This window comes from Lacerta agilis, chromosome 1 (assembly GCF_009819535.1).
Source record: "Lacerta agilis isolate rLacAgi1 chromosome 1, rLacAgi1.pri, whole genome shotgun sequence".
Lineage (NCBI taxonomy): Eukaryota > Metazoa > Chordata > Lepidosauria > Squamata > Lacertidae > Lacerta > Lacerta agilis.
In genome coordinates, this window is record NC_046312.1 from 108,052,314 (window position 1) to 108,072,313 (window position 20,000).

The 20,000-nt window shown below is 40.9% G+C and overlaps 2 protein-coding genes across 4 annotated transcripts in view; one reads left to right on the plus strand and one right to left on the minus strand.

Moving 5' to 3' along the window:
• The window catches only part of NOSTRIN (nitric oxide synthase trafficking), a 32,999-nt gene extending 19,999 nt beyond the window's left edge, over window positions 1-13,000 (plus strand). For 2 of the 3 annotated variants that reach the window (XM_033166530.1, XM_033166548.1), the window contains 8 exons: window positions 1,805-1,903; window positions 2,779-2,904; window positions 6,056-6,164; window positions 7,872-7,960; window positions 8,692-8,814; window positions 11,094-11,208; window positions 12,159-12,281; window positions 12,732-13,000. In XM_033166530.1, the coding sequence (XP_033022421.1) occupies window positions 1,805-1,903; window positions 2,779-2,904; window positions 6,056-6,164; window positions 7,872-7,960; window positions 8,692-8,814; window positions 11,094-11,208; window positions 12,159-12,281; window positions 12,732-12,883 (936 nt within the window). In that variant the 3' untranslated portion in view covers window positions 12,884-13,000. The remainder of the gene's footprint in view (window positions 1-1,804; window positions 1,904-2,778; window positions 2,905-6,055; window positions 6,165-7,871; window positions 7,961-8,691; window positions 8,815-11,093; window positions 11,209-12,158; window positions 12,282-12,731) is intronic. The other variant, XM_033166539.1, reaches the window with a different exon arrangement.
• A 600-nt stretch (window positions 13,001-13,600) lies between these two features.
• SPC25 (SPC25 component of NDC80 kinetochore complex) overlaps window positions 13,601-20,000 on the minus strand; it is a 7,546-nt gene continuing 1,146 nt past the window's right edge. Inside the window, exons 2-7 of the mRNA XM_033166560.1 lie at window positions 17,913-18,070; window positions 17,407-17,472; window positions 16,050-16,196; window positions 15,317-15,412; window positions 14,042-14,140; window positions 13,601-13,787 (exon numbers count right to left, since the gene is read on the minus strand). Of these exons, the coding sequence (XP_033022451.1) occupies window positions 13,663-13,787; window positions 14,042-14,140; window positions 15,317-15,412; window positions 16,050-16,196; window positions 17,407-17,472; window positions 17,913-18,066 (687 nt within the window). The 5' untranslated portion in view covers window positions 18,067-18,070 and the 3' untranslated portion in view covers window positions 13,601-13,662. The remainder of the gene's footprint in view (window positions 13,788-14,041; window positions 14,141-15,316; window positions 15,413-16,049; window positions 16,197-17,406; window positions 17,473-17,912; window positions 18,071-20,000) is intronic.

Sequence of the window (20,000 nt, forward strand, 5' to 3'; positions counted from 1 at the left end):
ACCCAAAAGCACCAGCATCAACAGATTGGCCGTAAATTTCATAATCATTTTTTTTTCTAGAAGCAGAAATTTAATTAAATGCTGTTAAGCATCACCACCTCCACAGAGTTACTGTATTTTTAATCACATGCTGAGTTGTACTCCAACCCTTTTAGCATTCTTCAGCTAAAGGAACACCTACATAAAAGAGACGAAGTGTGCCAAAGCGAAACACTCTTAAACCTGGTTGATTTCAGTGGAGGGAGAATCATGTGCTTCACACGTGTGCCTATGACTGTTTGGGTGCACCCTTTCCACTCACGGGGGTCCTAAGTATCTGTGTGATGTAATGAGTAATGTTGATAGCAGGGACGCAGGTGGTACTGTGGTCTAAACCACTGAGCCTCTTGGGCTTGCTGATCAGAAGGTCGGCGGTTCAAATCCCTGCGATGGGGTGAGCTCCCGTTGCTCTTTCCCAGCTCCTGCCAACCTAGCAGTTCGAAAGCATGCCAGTGCAAGTAGATAAATAGGTACCACTTAAGAGGGAAGGTAAATGGCGTTTCCATGCGCTTTGGCTTCCGTCACAGTGTTCCGTTGCACCAGAAGCAGTTTAGTCATGCCAGCCATGTGACCCAGAAAGCTGTCTGTGGACAAACACCGGCTCCCTCAACTTGAAAGTGAGATGAGTGCCTCAACCCCATAGTCGCCTTTGACTGGACTTAACCATCCAAGTGTCCTTTACCTTTACCTTTACCTAGGTTGATAGTACTTAGATTTCTGGCACATGCACTTTTCTAGCACTTTAAAGTGTACAGCACAGAACAGAATCTGCTGCAAATTGAATTTTTATTTTTTTTAGCAACCCACACCACATAAATACTGCTTGTACAAATTGATAATTCCAGTGACCAAAAACCTGAGAGGTATGGATGAGATTCAGAGAAATTCAGACTTATTACATTTCATTTCATTTTTTTTCATTTGTATACTGCCTTTCTATATACACAAGGCAGTTTACAACAACAAAATATACAAGGTAACACACCTTATAATAATCTGATCCAGTAATGGATTGTAATTGGAGACAATGCAAAATATTTGATGTAGTAATCTTAGAAGCTAAGGTCGCATCAGCAGTGGTGAGTGGGAAGTCATTTGTTTGTATTAATTTGGTGTTGTAATAAATTTGTGAAGATTGGGTTGAAATTAGGAAAATCAATAAAAATAATTGGCAAAAAGAAATCTGATCCAATGCAAAAGTAATAATAAATACATAACTTTAAAATAAGCAACTTATGTCAAATAAAGCAATAGTCAACAATCCTGTAGAATATAATAGTACACATAAAATTAACTCTCAAAATTTTACAAGTATGTTCATTTCCACAAACATGCTCTCTCTCTCTCTCTCTCTCTCTCTCTCTCTCTCTCTCTCTCTCTCTCTCACACACACACACACACACACGTTCATATATTACCTCAAGAAGGCTTTGAGGGGCAAATCGCTACTTTCCTGGTTAGGGTTGCCATATTTTGAATAATAAGCATAAAATAAGAAGAATAGTTATAGCCGTACTAGAAACCATGGATGGAAATTGCAGGGCAGGTTTGGGGGACATATTAGGAACACTTGCTATTGGTGATGCTGTTCAGCAGTGGAGCAGATTGTCTTGGGACTTGGTGGGTTCTCATTTGCAGGAGCTATTTTTGCATAGTCTGGATTGGGAACAGGGTTCCTCTACTGTGTCTGTGTGCAGCAGACCCATCTAATCCTTGCAGATTGCCCATTTTGTGTAGTAATGGCTTCCTCCCTTCCTTTAAACAGAGCATCATAGAACTCGAAAAGGAGCGACTGCATCTTCTGTGCAATACATTAAACTGTTACAGCCAGCATCTTTCCATTTTGGGACAGAACCTAATTGCCGTATGTAATATTAAGATTTTTCACCTCCAGTGGTTAGAAAGTTCATTTTTAAAAAAGGAACTGTTTCCAGTTCAAGAATGTTGTTTTGCAAAATGAACTTGTTCAATTCCAGTTCATTCAAATGGACCTTTTAGTTCATAAAAAGTTCATCCTTGGCATACATTTTTTCAGCATTCAGAATGTTACCAGCCAGTATTCTGAACCATAGAGTGAGTCCAAAAGCAAATTGCAGGCCACATACAAGTGACAGACAGAATGTAAACAGGTGAAACTTTCCCCATAACTGTATTACTCTCTTTTATTTCTGCCACCTACATATAGCTGTTAGAGGCACAAAGCATCACTGTTGCTAAGGAATCAGAAAGAAGGAATGTGAGGTATTTCTCACTTTCTTCTAACCTGAATAGCTTGCAGCAAGAAGTACAGGTCCAGGAACAGATGCAGGAAATGCCTCAAATTCCTTCCAATTCCTTAACAACAGTGACTGACTTAGTGTCTTTAGCAACAGCCTAATAAGTCTTAGACTGTTCCTGCCACATTTAGCTTTGCAACTTTCTTTAGAAATGTTTGGTCGATTTTTGTTTAAAAAAATGAAAGTTAAGAGTCCGGGCCTCCTGCTGGGGGACGGTGAGGGCAAAAGTAATGAACACGAAGATGAACTATAAATCATTCAAAGTTCTACTCCAAAACTGAACTTTATTCACCTTTAGAACACCTGGCATTTACAAGTACTACTTTCAGGTGTAGTTCAGAGATTTTTGAACTAGTTAGTGAAGTTTGTTCAATGGGACTAGTTCATTCCAAGCGCTGTTCACTTCCAGCTAAATATTATTAGAACTTCTTTTCATATTGAATCTTGTTTGTCCTTATTCTAGTGCCACACAAGGCTTCATAATGCAGTCAGTGAAGTTGATGCACACAAGGACACACAGATGTTAGGAGAAGAAATGTCCATGCCTGCTACAGAGACCAAGCTGGAGCTGTTATTAACAGACTATTATGTAAGTGCACTACTGAGATGCTTGCCATCATGACAGGCAATGTTTGTATGGAAATAGGAACTGCCAGCTAGGGCTGGGCGATATATCGATATATCGTCCAAACCTAGTTTGAAGTCCATATCGTTATATCGGTTTCATAATTTTTGACCTGGCAATATATCACGAATAAGGATGTTGTGTTTGTGTGTGTGCTATGCAAAAATCACAATGTAGGAAAAAACATGGAGCCAACCAATGCTTCTCGCGATTCCTGCAGCCCGTTAGCTCTGCCGGCTCAGCTCTCCCCTGCCTCCTTCAGGGAGCAGCGAATCACAAGAGCAGTAGCCAGCGAAAACCACAATGCAGTAAAAACGGTGAAGCCAGCCAGTGACTCTACGTAGCTCCATCCTTATTTCAGAAATTGTGACATATCGGTATATCGCAATGTTTAGCTAGTGCAATATCACGATGTTGAAAACAAGATATCGCCCAGTACTACTAACTGCTGTAGGAACCTCTGGAGGAAGTGTAATGGCATGCCTCTTGGTGCTTTCTGTGTAAACTATAAAACTGAGAGCCAGCTACCAAGTGGTAGGCAGGTTTTGCTCTGATTTCACCAGTGCCTAACTGCGGCACTTTACTTTCCCTGTCAGAGTGAATGACAGCTACCAATTTGGCAGAAAGTAAATGGGGGAAACAATTAATATGGGAACTGAATAGATTTCTTGCCATCCAAGATCCCATTTATCAACATTGCTCCCATCTGCATACCTCCAGCCTCTTTTGTTCCTTAAGACTGGTTTTATGTAGAATAAAAAACATCCTTCATACTTACATTATCTTACCACGTGTGTTGGCCCGTTCAAGTGTACGATTAGCACACCCGTACTTTGGTGGCCCAGTTGGGCATGCTGGTCCTGTAGTTCAATGGTAGAACATCTGCATTGCACAGGTGCAATTTCTGGCATCTCCAGCTAGGGATGAGAATGTCCCCTGTCTGCAAACCTGGACACCCTCAGCCAATCATTTGTGGGCAAAACTGAGCTAGATCATCCTATGGTCTGACCTAGTACAGGGCAGCTTCTCAAGGTCCTATGCTGGCATGCTAACATTACATATGAATAAACCATGGTATGTGCATTTTACTGTGACTGAGCACACGCGGAATATTCAGGCTTCACCCATGGCCCACATCTTGTAAAAATCAGGAGTGTGTTGCAAAAGTGGGACAAAACATTGAGAAGCGGCTTGTGTATTAATAAACAGATACTATGAGAATATTGATTTGCAGGTTGTAAATAGGTTTGTGATTACCTGAACACTGTTTTGTTCTCTCTTATAATAAATGCCATTGCAACCATGTTCAGCTAATAATGCAAGTTCTATTTAACACCCCAAATGTAGAGCATCTGAAACAGCCAAGCCACATTCTAGATCCTTAATAGGGCTTGTAATATTTTGGCGCCACTGCGCTTTTTGCTTCACAAAGGACTGATCACAAATCAACGGGGGCTGCCAGTGCTTTATCCACACAGAGGAAGCAGTTGACATAAATCAGAAACTAAGGTCCACAGGGCCAAAAGCCACAGCAGGTGCCTTCTTGACTCTTATACTTTCTCCTGTGGCTGTCTATATAGGGGAATCCAACATCATGCAATTACTAAGCTATAATACAATAGCAACAGAGAGCTGCTTTTTCAGCACTGTCGCTTTGCATGCCACTTAATCACAAGGTTTTATTGGCATAGCAATTATGCTTATGCATTGCAAAAGCACAATATAAGCAGAACTAGAGTATCCGAATAATGGATCTGGATAAGCTTATTGCCTGTAACTATTATTATTCAACTGAGCTGGGAACATATTTCAATTTTTTATGTCAAGACTTTGTGGGGGAAACAATAGGGCTGTGTTCACATGTACACACACACACACACACACACACACACGGGCAAGCATCAGAATTCCAAGGTAATTACCCTGTTCATTAGTTCTGGGGACCAGACAGAATCAGAGGTGTGTTAAACGTTTCACTGATCTTTAACAAACCTTCTTTCAAATCGTCTTTCTGATAATATCCATGCTTGTGCATGATTTCATACCGTCTGCTTCTTCTGACGTACCACCCTTGCTTTGTTGCACCATAAAACTAACATTTCAAGATAAAGGGAAAGGAAGTTCTGCAAAACTAACTTTTGTATGCTACCTCACATAGTTCTGTTACTAGAAATGGCGATCGCCGAGCGAGTCATAATATTGCTGCATGCGTGCAATCAAATTATTTCATATTGACAATAATAATTTAGCACAATCCAATATTGAGCAAATAACACTATTTGATTTATTCTAAATGCATTGCTTGGGGCCTGGAGACTTGAGTAGGGATCAGGAATTGAAAGCCACAGGGCAAATCTGTAATATTCTAAGTAGGACCCCAATTGCCAATGTGGAGGGCAAAAAGATTGAGCGCAGGACAGTTGATTCCTGTGGCAACAGAACATCCCAATAAGTCTACTTTAGAAAGATGTTGGGCATGGTCTGCTACCTTTTACCACCTCTAAGTGGCCCTCTCAGAAAACTAGAGTCTTGGACAGAATATACAGGTTAGTTTAGTGCTTGCTAATCTCTACTGACTTCACCTGTGATTGCCAGAATACCATGAGACCCATAAATTCTGGCTGATAGGACATTCATCTTCCTTTTCTAAAAAAAAAATGCTCTCGGGGTCTAAGTGCTTTGATGGAGCACTGCCTTGCCTGAGAATCATAGAATTGTAGAGTTGGAAGAGACCACAAGGGACCATGTATTCCAGCTCCCTGCAGTGTAGGAATCTTTTGCCCAACTTGTGGCTCAAGCCCACAACCCTGAAATTAAGAGTTGCATGCTCTACCAACTGAGCTGTTGCCATCAGTATTGCTTTTTTAAATCTGAGACTAAATACTGAAACATTTTGTAATGCATGAAGCCACAGTGAAGTCAACCGTGTTGTCACTTGGACTTGATATGTGCAGACCATGCCAGCATCAACACTCAATGCATGCTTGAGTTTAGAGTAGTATCAAATGCAGGCTTCATTGTACTTCTGCACTTCTAATATTTCTGCTTGGATGCATTTTTTCTTTTCCATCTGAATTGCATGTATAAAAACGTGGGTTTATTTTCCTGCAAAAAGGAGGAAGATGCTACGAGCCTCATTGAAAAAGAGAGGAGACAGGCTTCCATCAAAGCCAAAGTACTACGTGTTCAAAAGGACTTGGAGAAGGCGTTACAAGACAAAACAGGTGCCTTGAAATGCTGCCTGTATGCTTTGATATATTGGGTTTTATCATTCAATCCTTGACATTGCTTCTAGAGGAAACTGGCCTAGACAAGAGTCCATAGATCAACAGACTAAAACCTTTCCTTATTATTACCCTGCAATTGAAGACAAATGTGTAAGGAAGCTATGTGCATTATTAGCCCTTCAACACACAGCTTATTTACCTATAAAGGTAAAGGGACCCCCGACCATTAGGTCCAGTCGTGTCCGACTCTGGGGTTGCGGCATTCATCTCACTTTATTGGCCAAGGGAGCCAGCGTACAGCTTCCGGATCATGTGGCCAGCATGACTAAGCCGCTTCTGGCGAACCAGAGCAGCGCACAGAAATGCCGTTTACCTTCCCGCCAGAGTGGTACCTATTTATCTACTTGCACTTTGATGTGCTTTCGAACTGCTAGGTGGGCAGGAGCAGGGACCGAGCAACGGGGGCTCACCCCGTCGCGGGGATTCGAACCACCGGCCTTCTGATCGGCAAGCCCTAGTCTCTGTGGTTTAACCCACAGCACCAGCCGCGTCCCTTTACTTATTTATAAAACTTCTTACCTGCCCTTCAGCATAAGATCCTGGGGTGGAGTTACAATAACATAATATACAAATATAAAAACAGATAAAACCATTACAATCATAATGCACACAAAAGCGTTCCAAATGGAACAGTGCAGTGTACAAAATGGTGCGGGATGGTTCCACAAAACAGCTTAATTTTCAAAGGGCAGGAGAAAGAGATCTCTTTAGCCCAATGTGAGAGTTGTACAATGAAGATGCTAGATGCACCTCTGTGGGGAGGGAGGTACAGTCATACCTTGGTTGACGAACCCTTTAGCTCCTGAACGCCGCAAACCCGGAAGTGAGTGTTCTGGTTTGTAAACGTTCTTTTGGAAGCTGAAAGTCCGGCAGGGCTTCTGCGGCTTCCAATTGGCTTGGGAGTCTAACGTTTTGGAAGTCAAACGGACTTCCGGAACAGATTCCGTTTGGCTTCCAAAGTACGACTGTCTATAATTTCGGAGCTGCCACAGAAAAAGCCCCCTCAGGCTGCCGTTCCTCATACTTCTGATGTTTTAACAAGAAGGGCCAGTAGGGATGGACATGGTATTTCGTATTTTTGAGGCCTAAGCCATTTAGGGTTTTAAACACTTTAATTGGTTTGGAAACAACTGGCAACCTGTTGCATCTTCCGTGGTGGATAGCGAATGAAAGCAAACAATAAATGCACAAATCATCCTTAGCTAACAGAGGAATTTCCCACTTAGTAGTCCAGGTTGGCTAGCCTCTTCCTTCTTACCATTTTGAAAGTTAATAAAGGCAGTATTTAATTTAGGTTAATTTGTTCCCCTTGAATAGTTGATCATCTTGGGTCCTCCAGATGACTACTATTGTTGCGTCTTTATTATTTGTCTGCTTTATCACAGTATGATTGTACACCATTTTGTAGGCCTATTGAGCCAAAAAGCAGCTCTTAATTTTTTAATATAAATCAGTATGTCCTGGGAGTTTTCTAATGGCACTGTAACACTTTACAGTTGATTTCCAGAAACATTTTATGAAGCATTTGTTTTCCAGAGACATATGCATGAAAGATTAGTAAATGTTCTCTGTGTGGAAAAAAACACTATAGTACAGATTGTTTAATCTTTTATAATGGTTATTCTTTCAATATTCTTTTTAAAGGTCTGGAACGAATGCTTAACGCTTATACGGAATCTCCACAGTTCTCGGATGCAAAGAATCAGAATGATATCACTGAGCAGCTTGATGAGGTAACATTTTTCGACTGTAATCTGTAAATTAGTTTTATACCATCTTTTTAATGCCTGCCTGGGCTTCATTTGTGTTCAGTTCAAATCCAGCTTTCACTAATATCTAATGCCCATGCCTCCCACAATCACTAGAAAATCAACTGGGCAGGTATGGAATAGAATAACCTGCCAAATTGGGTGTGATTTATTTTAGGACAAGAGACAGTAAGAGAAGTAGTACATTTTAAAGTGGAAGTCTGATTGTGTGTGTGTCAACTAGTGATGGTACAGAAATGTGATTCAGTTTGCATTTAAAGGTGAACCTAGGGAATCTGCATTTTGTAAACCAAAACACAGCCATCCTTCAAAATTCACTTCTCTAAATTATGGCAATGCAACCAAATCATGTGCACAAAAATTCATATAAGTAGGATAAAGTGTCCATACAAATGCATGTATTACTGAAAACAGTATACAAAAATAATTATATTGGGGGAATTGCTTTGAAAAAAATATCTTTTAACAGGCAAACTTGCATGCAAATGTGAGTGTATTAGGAAAAATGTGCAAACGTGTGAAAATGTGGAGAACTGAACCGAACATAGATTGGAAAAAGGGGAAACGAAGGGAAATCAAAATTGAGATTCACCCATCCCTAGGGTCAACCCCTGCCCCCACCTGAAATCAACACAAAGCAAAATACCATTTTACTAACAGTATTTTTTTAAAAAACAAACTATCTGTATTACTAGACATCTCTGAAAGTTATCCTTCTGCAAGCAAACCACTTCAAGCTGGCAACTGTGCTTGCAGAAATTGAGCAGATGCCTAAACCAGTTGAACCCTGGAACTGCATTTCAAAATGGAAGGAAAAGGTACTGTGAAGGGTTGTGGCCTATGTCAAAGCACTTTTAGGGAACATGTGTGAGGCTAACTTGGAGGATATGTTTTCACAGCCCAATCCCACAAACTATTACAGCCTTCTGTACATCCTGGTCCTTCCACCTGCAGATAGTGGGACCAGGATGTCATCGCTGGTAAGAGCATACATTTGGGAAAGCTAATTATTATTATTATTACAACTAAACAAAAGCCTTTACTTACTCTTCAAAGCACTTATTTAGTTATCCTGTATCTTGAACTTGAAGTGTCTGGTTTGGCATCACAACTCTTACTATGATGGGGCAGAGTAATCTTTAGGAAGTATTTTGGATTGCTAGATTGTGCTGTACGCTAGCTTTCAACTGCTCACTTTTTAGCTGTTTTATAAAGAGGTCATTTTTCCAGTGGAAATTTTGCCTGCTAGAGCTGAGTACAGGGGATAATTATATAAACAACTTAGAATCATAGAATGGAAGGGATCCTGAGGGTCTACTCCCGCTAAGGCCAAACGTGGCCCTCCAGCTGTTTTGGGACTACAGTTCCCATCATCCCTGGCCACTGGTTCTGTTAGCTAAGGATGATGGGAGTTGTAGTCCAGAAACAGCTGGAGGGCCAAGTTTGGCCACCACTGGTCTAGTCCAACCCTTTGCAATGCAGGAATGTCAACTAGATCAAGCATGATAGATCAGGGGTCAGCAATTTTTTCAGCAGGGGGCTGGTCCACTGTCCCTCAGACTTTGTGGGGGGGGGGCTGACTATTTTTTGGAAAAAAATAATGAATGAATTCCTATGCCACACAGATGCATTTTAAATAAAAGCACACATTCTACTCATGTAAAAACACGCTGATTCCCGGACTATCCATGAGCCGGATTTAGAAGGCGATTGGGCCGCATCCAGCCCCTAGTTTGGGGACCCCTGTGATAGATGGTCATTCAACCTCTGCTTTAAAACCTCCAAGAAAGGAGAGACCACTAACTCTCATGGCAGTCTATTCCACTGTGGAACAGCTGTCAGAATGTTATTCCTGATGTTTAGTTGGAATCTCCTTTCTTGTCACTTCAATCCATTGGTTCAGGTCCTACCCTCTGGAGCAGAAAACAAGCTTGTTCCCTCTTCTATGTGACAGCCCTTGAGATATCTGAAGATAGCTATCATATCTCCTCTCTCTCCTCTTTACCAGGCTAAACATACCCAGCTCCCTCAACCATTCCTCATAAGGCTTGGTTTCCAGACCCTTGATCATCTTGGGCACCCTCCTCTGCACACATTCCAGCTTGTCAATATTCTGTTTAAACTGGGGTGCCCAGAACTAGACACAGTAGTCTGACCAAGGCAAAATATAGAGGGGCTGCTACTTCCTTTGATCAAGACACTATACTTGTTGATGCAGCCTAGAATAGCATTAGCATTATTTATTTTGCTGTTGCATCACACTGTTGATTCATGTAAAGCTTGTGGCCTACAAAGACCCCTAGATCCTTTTCACACGTACTACTGGCAACTTCGGGACACGGGTGACGCTGTGGGTTAAACCACAGAGCCTAGGGCTTGCCGATCGGAAGGTCAGCAGTTCGAATCCCCGTGACAGGGTGAGTTCCCATTGCTTCGTCCCTGCTCCTGCCCACCTAGCAGTTTGAAAGCACGCAGTGCAATTAGATAAATAGGTACCGCTCTGGCGGGAAGGAAAACAGCGTTTCCGTGCACTGCACTGGTTCGCCAGAAGTGGCTTAGTCATGCTGGCCACATGACCCGGAAGCTGTACGCCGGCTCCCTCGGCCAGTAAAGTGAGATGAGCGCTGCAACTCCAGAGTCATCCGCGACTGGACTTAACTGTCAAGGGTCCCTTTACCTTTACCGGCAACTTCAAAAGTGATAAGGGATATAGTTTATTGGTGTTACTTGTAAAGATGCAGCCTTATTATGGAACAGAATCTTGTGGAAAGCTGCTTCATGTGAGAAAATACAACTGTTTGTCCGAGGTTTCTCTTTGCAGTAAGCACCATAACATATGGAGGGGAAGACTATCAAACCATATCTGAGCAATTGGGGAAGAGTGAAATAGCCAACATTTGTTCAGAGTATGCAAATGCTTTCATGTTCACACTTAGCTATAGTTTGGCTTAGCATTATGTGCAAACTGCACCCCTGCGTTGTTCAAGTATATTTATTTTCACATGCCTTTAGGTACAGTACTTTTGCCCAAAACAATTCAATTTTTAGCATTTCTGTTAACAATAATGCTTTTTTTTCTTTCCCTCAAAACTGTTAGGACTGTGTGCATCACTCTGTGGCAATCACCTGCCCTGTTAAGAAGAAACACTTTAAGCAAACTTTGAGCACAGAAGCCACCAGTGAAGAAGGAATTAACAGGAGTTGTCCGCCAGGTAAGGACACAATCCATTGCTGGATCAGCATGTGAATTCTAGGGTTCTCTTCTCATAATCACATAGTTGGCCAAATGGCTGCATTCTGGTACAGTGGTACCTCAGTTTTTGAACGACTCCGTTGACAAACATTTTGGTTTTTGAACACTCCTCGCAAGTCGAACATGCCACTCGGCTTCCGCTGAGTGCAAGATTCTGAGGCCTAGCTGTTGGCTTTTGAGTTTTCAGTTTTCAAACGTTTCAGAACTCAAACGGTCTTCCAGAACAGATTACATTTGAAAACCGAGGTACCACTGTAACAGTAGAAAGCTAAGGAGCAAGTGAAAGGCTTCTAGCTAGTAAGATGTCTCTCATAGTTTAGGTACAAATCAAAAGCATAAAAAGCAGCTGAGCCTGCTGGCGGCTCAAATATTGTGTTAGTAATGATGATGATGATGGTGATAATTTTATTACTTGTACCCCACCCATCTGACGTAATAAAACATTAAAAAGCTTCCCTATACAAGGCTTCCTTCAGATGTCTTCTAAAGAATAATAATAGGATTATTCTTCCCCCTTCCTCTGTGGTGAGTCTCTGCATATTCTGAGTGCTTGCCACCCTCCAGTCCTTCAAATTTATCAACGTGATGGTGGGAAATGGGGCTATCACGTTCTAGAAATATGCACATACAGCTATATAGTACGGGTGCTTTTTCTGTCCAGAAGCAAACAATTCCCCCCGCAAAAAGGGGAAACAGCAGTACAACTGCCAGGCCAAAATGGAAACTATAATTAAACATCAGTTTTCTTAAATAATTTAAAAGGGGGCAACATACCTAAAATGACACAAAATCTCTCCATCTCAAAAAAATTAATTCAGGAGCTATAACTGGGTTGTTGTTGTTGTTGTTAGCACAAGACTATATTTGTTATAGTCTGCTGTAAATATCACTTTTGTCCAAACTTTCCAGTAGCTGTTAGCAATTCAAAGCCAACAACTCTACCGCCAGAGAATGGTGATTTGGTGTATGGAACTTGTACAGCTTTATATGATTACCATGCTGAAAGGGAGGATGAGCTCTGCTTGAATAAAGGTAACGGTAACATTTCCCCTCCTCTAATCTCAATGTAAGAGAAAAGCCCCACTGGATCAGACCAAAAGCCCATCTACTCCAGCATCCTGTTCTCAGTGGCCAACAGAGGGACTAGCTTGAAATCCTTGCATTTCTGGCTACAAAACCAGGGGTAGAGTTTTAACTTTATTCTGAAATAAGCTCTTGGGGGAGGCACTGAAACCTGCCCACTCTCCATCTAGTTTGGCTCTAAGCATACATACGGAAGAACACTTAAAAACACAAGTCATACTCAAGAATGGTTTATCTGGTTTGGTCTCCACAGGGAAACCCTTCTGTTCTTTTGAAAAATGGAAGAGAGTACTTTCTAAAACCGTGTAGCTTCCTTAAGAAACTTGTGTGAACTGCCCCTAAGATCTGGTTTAATTGACCAAGGAAGTTAAATTAACACTATGCACATTACTTTATTAGGTGATGTGATTGAAATTCACCAGAAGGAAGAGGATGGATGGTGGTATGGATCTCTCAATGGGAAAATAGGTATTTTCCCTGCTACATATGTGGAAGAATTAATTCCCTCTACCACCAAGAGCCTCACTGAAGATGATGAAACGTCTTTTTAAACTGAAAAACCACAATTGGGACAGATTGCAAGTGCAACCAACAATATGGATTTATTCACTTTGACAAGTCATCAATTCAAGCTTCTCCAAGTGCCTGCTCTTTGTTTAGAACTTTTTCATGTTCTAAATAAAATATTGAAAGGCTTATTATGAAACTCAAATTCATTCGATAAATTATTGTCGTTATCATAAATAATTAAAAACAATTGTAATAACAAATTCCTTTTTAGCTTTTTTTAAAGCAATGGTACCAACACTAAAGTTGCAATGCTGTACACATTTCACTGCAAGTAAATCACATTGCAGTCATTGAAGCTTACTTCTGAGTAGACATGTATTGTTAAGGAACCACAATATTGATATTTGTCATTTAATGGGACTGGTGTTAGCTTGTACTGGGCAGGAAACTGACGTTGTTTTGTTTTGTTAAGAGTTATACAAAGGAAATCAGACATTTACTATACCCTGTACAGAGACTGAGTTTGATGTGCCCATGTTCCATGGGCAGCTCTGAGACAGAAGCTTTAGGGGGAAATGACATCTGTCCTGCCTGGGCAGGGGTGGTGGTGGTAACCTAGAAACTGGTTTTTGATCTGCAAATGCAACCCTGTTCAAATCTGAGGAGCCCAGGATCTGATATATCTTAATGAAAAGCAGAGGTAGCATAGCCCATGCCCAACTCAAGCTCTATCTGGAGGTCAAATAGTTATGATAAAGGCATACTTTCTTTTATTTAAACAGAAAAGATATCCAGACAGATTTACATATATAACAACATATCATTTAAAAGTCAAAGCGATGAAGGCTTTCCTGATGTTAGCAATAAACGCAGAAAAATTGCTGGTTTCCCTCACTTTTTGCTGCAGTTCTTCTATACAGTCCAGAGGGGGGAAACAAGAAACCACTAGGAGAAAATAATGATAAACATAAGTTGTTGCATAATTTGCTACTTTATCCAAACCATGAAGTTAGTGAATCTTAATATACTGGAGGTAACAATTCCTGCTGCAAAGATTAGATGATTTTTTAAAAGCAGAATCTAAACGCTAATGCCTTTTTTACAGTGAGTGGAGAGAGAGAGAATGAATATCTGAGATTAGTTTTATAGGAAACAGTTCCACTATGAAATGCAACAGTGCCCGGAAACTTTATACATACCTTCATAAGCTCCCTCTTCATTTATGGTAAGGGTAAGTACGTATGGTTTCTCAAGATCTTTGTGGTCAACACAGCGAAATATAAACTGCAAATGACTTGCTGAAGGCAGAAACAATATTTCGTTAAGTGTGTCAGGTAACATTAATTTGCATGCATTTCATGTCCCTGCAACGTTTTACTGTCTTAAACTGCTGCTGTATTTTTACCAAGTTAAAGGATTCACATTACATAGAAATGCATCTGCTCAGTCTAGATAGCACCAGTCATCCTATTTTGTTCAAATTACGCTCTGAAGATTAGGGGGGCTGGATTCAGAGATCCACGGATGGAGATCTGCTCGTGGGATGCTGCTGTTCACAGAATGGGGAAAGGCAAGTTTCATCAATCCCCCACCCACTCCAGGTAAAGGGGAGCTTCAAACCACATGAGAGTTGGTAGAGGAGGCTGCAGGGGAAACTAGTAAAAATCATTTCCAGCCCTTTCTATGAGCAGAGGCCTCATTGGATCATGTGCCTCTTCAGTGAACAGGATTCCTATTCTGATGACTGATATCGCCCTAACTGATGACTTATATTGTTATCATCTATATAACGTGAACTGCCACCCACCTATCCGTTTTCCACATACCTAGCACAGTATATTGCTCAATCAAAACTGCATTTGGAAGGGATGAGAGAATGTGTACAATAATCCCAATTTCTGGCCTCTTCCTTATGGAAGTACGCAAGTAAAACAATCCAAGATTGTGATAACTGATCGGATAGGCATCATGAACCCCCAGGAAAAAACCAGAAGCATGCATAATTTTGGTTTAGGTACTTAGAAAACTGATAGCGTAATCATACATGATGTAATGCTAGGGTGTCCCATCTCAAAAAGCTGGCTTGTGAACAAAAAAGCAACATGTTTTTTGCCATGATTGCAAAATCCTCTTTTCCCTGCTGCCCCTGTAAAATGAAATTACTGACAGCACTGAACAGTTGTGGTGGCTGCTTCTCACTCATCTATAAAGGACCCAGAAAGGACTGGAACTATCAGCACCAATTATCCATTAGACAATGCACTTGCAGCACACAAGTATATGCTGGAGGCAATGACTTTCTCCTTTACAGCAGCCTTTTGTACAGGTGTTAGGGCAGACTTGCATGGGAAACTGTTTTTATTCAAGTTCACTCTTGTTACACTTTTTATTGGGCAGTTAATGGATTAATTCTGCTACAGCAAAACAATACTAGTCACACCCTGAAATTATACAAATGAACACATCAGTCTTACCACTAGTTTTGCGTATTTCTAACCCAAGCCGCTCTCTAAATAGTTTTTCAGACTTATGAAGTCTTTCCATGATTTCTTCTGTGGGCTCACTTTTAACTGAGATTTAAACAAAATAAGACACAGTATTTTTTTTCATCCATGCCATTAACCTAAAGTTGTATTTTTTTTAAGTATTTGATAAAACTATCAAATCATGGCCTCTCTTTTTCGCTGCCTTGTCTGAATTCTACAAATGAGGAGTTAATCCATGCTATTTTAAAAAAATATACTATTTAATGAGCCACTTGCCCCATCGAAATTTCATGGCTTGTTCCTACTCAACTGAATACCTTAAGATTTTTTTTATATTAAGGTTTTTTGATGGGTCATTTTGCTTCCCAAGTTAGAAAGCAAGTCTTACCGTATAATCCTATGTGTATCTACTCAGAAGTATACCAAGGATTGCAGTCATAGTCCTTTCTATTGCACTAAATGTAACACACTTGTAAAGCTCCTAAAAGTATCATATTTTAATGCATCTATTCAGAAGTGACACTTGCATGAGCTGCCAGATTTTTATAAATCACAGGCAAATACATCATACATTTTAGTACACATTTCACTATGGGGAAATCATCTTCATGGAATTAAACTCATGTGATGTGGCCCTTTGTCACACATTTCTCAAATAGTATGGCATTCTCCAATCTCTCCAGAACTAGAATTCATTATCATCATTTTGATTGTGACTTACTTTTACTTTTTATGATCAATTCTTCTCTGAGCTCTTGAATAGTGGCCATCAAGTCTGCCTCTTCCTTTTTGCCATCCTTAAGGTCAGCAAGTACTTCGGTTAATTTCTCCTGTTTTTCCTCAATGGATTTGTTCTTCTGACAGGCTTCTACATGCAACAGGGAGAACTTGGAAAACTCTGCTCACTGCTCACCCCATACTCCTGATAATTTACAAACAAGTTGAAAAGCACTGCTACCAATATTACATAATAATTGGCAGACCTCACCTCTTATATCCTACCATTGTGAGAACTGTCCCCTTATTCCTATACTGTAATCAGCTTCATGTTCATTAACAAATTTCTAATCCAGACGAGGACCTGTCCTCTTATCCCATAAATGCTATGTCTGCTGATTAATCTTTAGTAACAGAACAACAGTTTGACATGTTAGATTTTAGAAACAGAGGCAGCACATCCTATTTTGCCACTTGAGGCAAAACGGGAAGTGGCACCCTGCCCTGCTGTTACACTGTGCGCCCTGCTGTATTTGCCATGGCAGAGAAGTGATGGTGCTTTTTTCAGACAATATCTCACTGATTTGGTGTGAGATCTCACATAAAATGGATGTGGCCTTATCCAAAATTGGCGCTGATGGCAGTGCTTCTCTGCTGCTGGTGGAGGGGAAAGGCAGGGTACCTGCAAGAGTGCCACCTGAGAATGTGGGCTCACCCTGCCTAATGGCTGGGCCAGCTCTGGAAGCCAATATCTATAAGCTAACATTTGTGAAAGATAAAGGAGCCCTCAAATATTATTTGACTCCTAGTACCATGTGTTGTCTTCTACATTAAGTTTCAGATTCCATGTAGCAATTTAGAACAGGTATTTTATTAACAAGCAAACACTCGTATATTTTCAGCATCCATTATTTAACCTTCTCTAACTAAACAAGCTAAGTGACAGGCTCGCTCTAAGATTTCTATACACCTTAAAGATACAGTAAGATATGTCTGCAAAAGTAAGAGGGCTACAGAATTGCAGGGAGGAAGAGGCATGGAAATGGGGGCAGTCTCAGTGCAAGCAAGAGTTGAGAAAAGGAGGGAGGGAAGGGAGGTGAAGTTGAAAATGAGGGAGTGCAAAAGGAGTTTGCAAAAAAAGGAGGGAGTGGGCAGCATGGCCATGATTGTGAAGTTGAAAGCAGGAGTATGACAGTGACTTCAGAATAGGAGGGGATATTTGCTTCATTATTGGGCAGAAGGTGAAAAGGGTGCTTAGGAGGAAGGTGGCATAGTCAGTCTGTGTACAGGTGGGGTTGCAGAAAAGGGGAGACAAGGTATGAACTCATGCAAAAATATTTCATGAACAACTCATACTCTACCATCTGTATACTCATGAAATTTAGTGATCATCTTGTCCCCATCTATTAATCTCTTCGACCATTTATCTGTAATTAAAAAACAACAACAGAGTTATCTGCCAGCCCAATCCTGAAACATTTGTGCTAGTTTATAAACAATGTATACAAAACAGATTTAAACAACTTTTGCTGATAAGCTATGTTGAAAGTCTTGGCCCTCACCAAATTTTATTTATACCCAGATATGCTGAGAGACAAGTGCAGGAGATGGGATGACATTGGACCCAATTTGGCTTTTCTTTCTCCCCCACCAGCCTCCCTCCCAACAGCTTCTCAGCCATGGAAGGGGATTGCTAAGGTGTGTCCTGCATTCCACAAATGTTTTAAAGGTACACCACTTTCTCAAGAGTTGCAGTTTAGCATCCCTTGCATGCAAGAAACTGTTTATGTGTAGAACACCTTTGCCTCCGTGGCAGGAAGTGTCAATTAACAATAACCTAATAGCAATAACTCGTATAAAATTGTACCTGAAAGTTTGCATAAAGACTCCATGCATAAATCACTCAGCCTCAGCGTCTGGTCAATCTTCTCATTGCTACAAGTGGTTTTGAACTTATTCCATAATTCCTTCATGTGTTCTGCAAGTTTTGCCGGTTCATCATCACCTTTTTCCTGGGCCATGATTCTAAAAATAGATTATGGCATAATCAGTCAGAAGTTTCTCCAGGTAGGCAGACAGGCTTGCTGATATCCTGGGCGAACGTAAAATAATTGCTTATTGAAAAATCCCACGTATCCAAGTCATTTAGATGTTAAAGGGCAAAAATATAGGTATCAGAATAAGTGTTGGGCTGTTTACAACTAAATTCTCTCATTAATCATAATGAGAGCCATAAAAGCTCTCACAAGCCGCATCTGTTCCAACTCTACGGACAGAGACTCTCACCTAAGAGATCTACAGCAAACCTTTTTAGAACTAAAATATCTGCCTGATGAAGTTAAACAACAGATCAACAGAGCCAGACGGATACCCAGAGAGAACTTGCTGCAAGACAGACCCAAAAAAGAAAATAACAGAACACCACTAATCACATACAGCCCCCAAGTTAAAACAGTACAACGCATCATCAGAGATCTACAATCTCTCCTAGACAATGACGGTTCTCTTTCTCAAGCTCTGGGAGGAAGACCTATCATCGCCTACAGACAGCCACCCAATCTTAAACAACTCCTCACCCACAATAATACAACAACAGGACTTAACATGGACACTGGTACCAGAGCCTGCAATAAACCCAGATGCCAACTTTGCTGCCACATACACCCGGCCAACACCATTACTGGCCCCAACAACATCAAACATACCATCTCAGAACTATTTAATTGCTCATCTTCTAACATTGTGTATGTCATCAAATGCCAACAGTGCCCTTCAGCTCTCTATATTGGACAAACAGGCCAAACCCTACACCAAAGGATAAATGGACATAAATCTGATATCAGGAATCACAAGACAAAGAAACCAGTCTTAAAACTTAAAACCATGGAGAGACCTGGTCTGAACAAAGACAATGGATTCTTATCTCATTATACATGACAAAGCTGTCTTTAGCCATCTCACCCCTTGTTTTTTCCTGTAAGAACAATTGCAGTCATTAACAGTCGTCAACAGGTTTTCCACACCTATCAGACAATCACCCATTCCCACCACCCTTCTGAGTAATACCCCTCCCCACTCTCTCACTATATATAAGGGTCTGGTGACTTCTGTTTCAGTGTATCTGAAAAAGTGTGCATGCACACGAAAGCTCATACCAAGAACAAACTTAGTTGGTCTCTAAGGTGCTACTGGAAGAATTTTTTTTATCTTTTATTTTGTTTAGACTATGGCAGACCAGCATGGCTACCTACGTGTAACAAGATCCTATGTAATTCTCAACATGACAGAACATATAAAATTAATCCTAACACACACATAACCCTTCAAAATGAATACAACTTAATTCTTTAAATACTAAATAACGATGGAGCCAAATAAATTTTTAGTGGGAGTGAGTTTCATCAACTGCCAAGAAAGCCTTGCTCTTGGTAAGTGCCTGTTAGTGATGGGTGAGAGTGCAGGGCCTGGTTTTATGTTATAAGGTTTGGTATTAACAGGAGACGCTTTGCATAGACAAGTCCCAAACCCAAAATATGTTACCAGTACAGAATTGCTGCAATATGCAGCCTCCTGTGCCAAAAGGAGTTTCCAAACCATCTTTAAAAGCTGCCTTGCAGTGCTAATAATTCAACTTGGAAGGAGTCAGAGCATGACTCACTAGAATACGATCGCAGCAGGCAAACTAACTTGGCCACTGATGCTCCTTGCACCTCCATTGGCAATGTTTGGGTGCAGATGCTCCCTTCAACTACAGCTCACCTTCAAGGGAAGTGTAAATCCCTCCCTCCCCTTGCACAAGACAAGCTGCACAACTCCGTCCAGGTATTGCCAGCTTTACCATTTTTAAAAAGGGGCATGGGGTCAAAGAAGCTTTCCAGGGGAAGAAATCCAGTAGCAAAATCAAACCATATGTAAGAAGAGGTGAAACTGTTCACCCTCAGCAACTAAGTGGCTG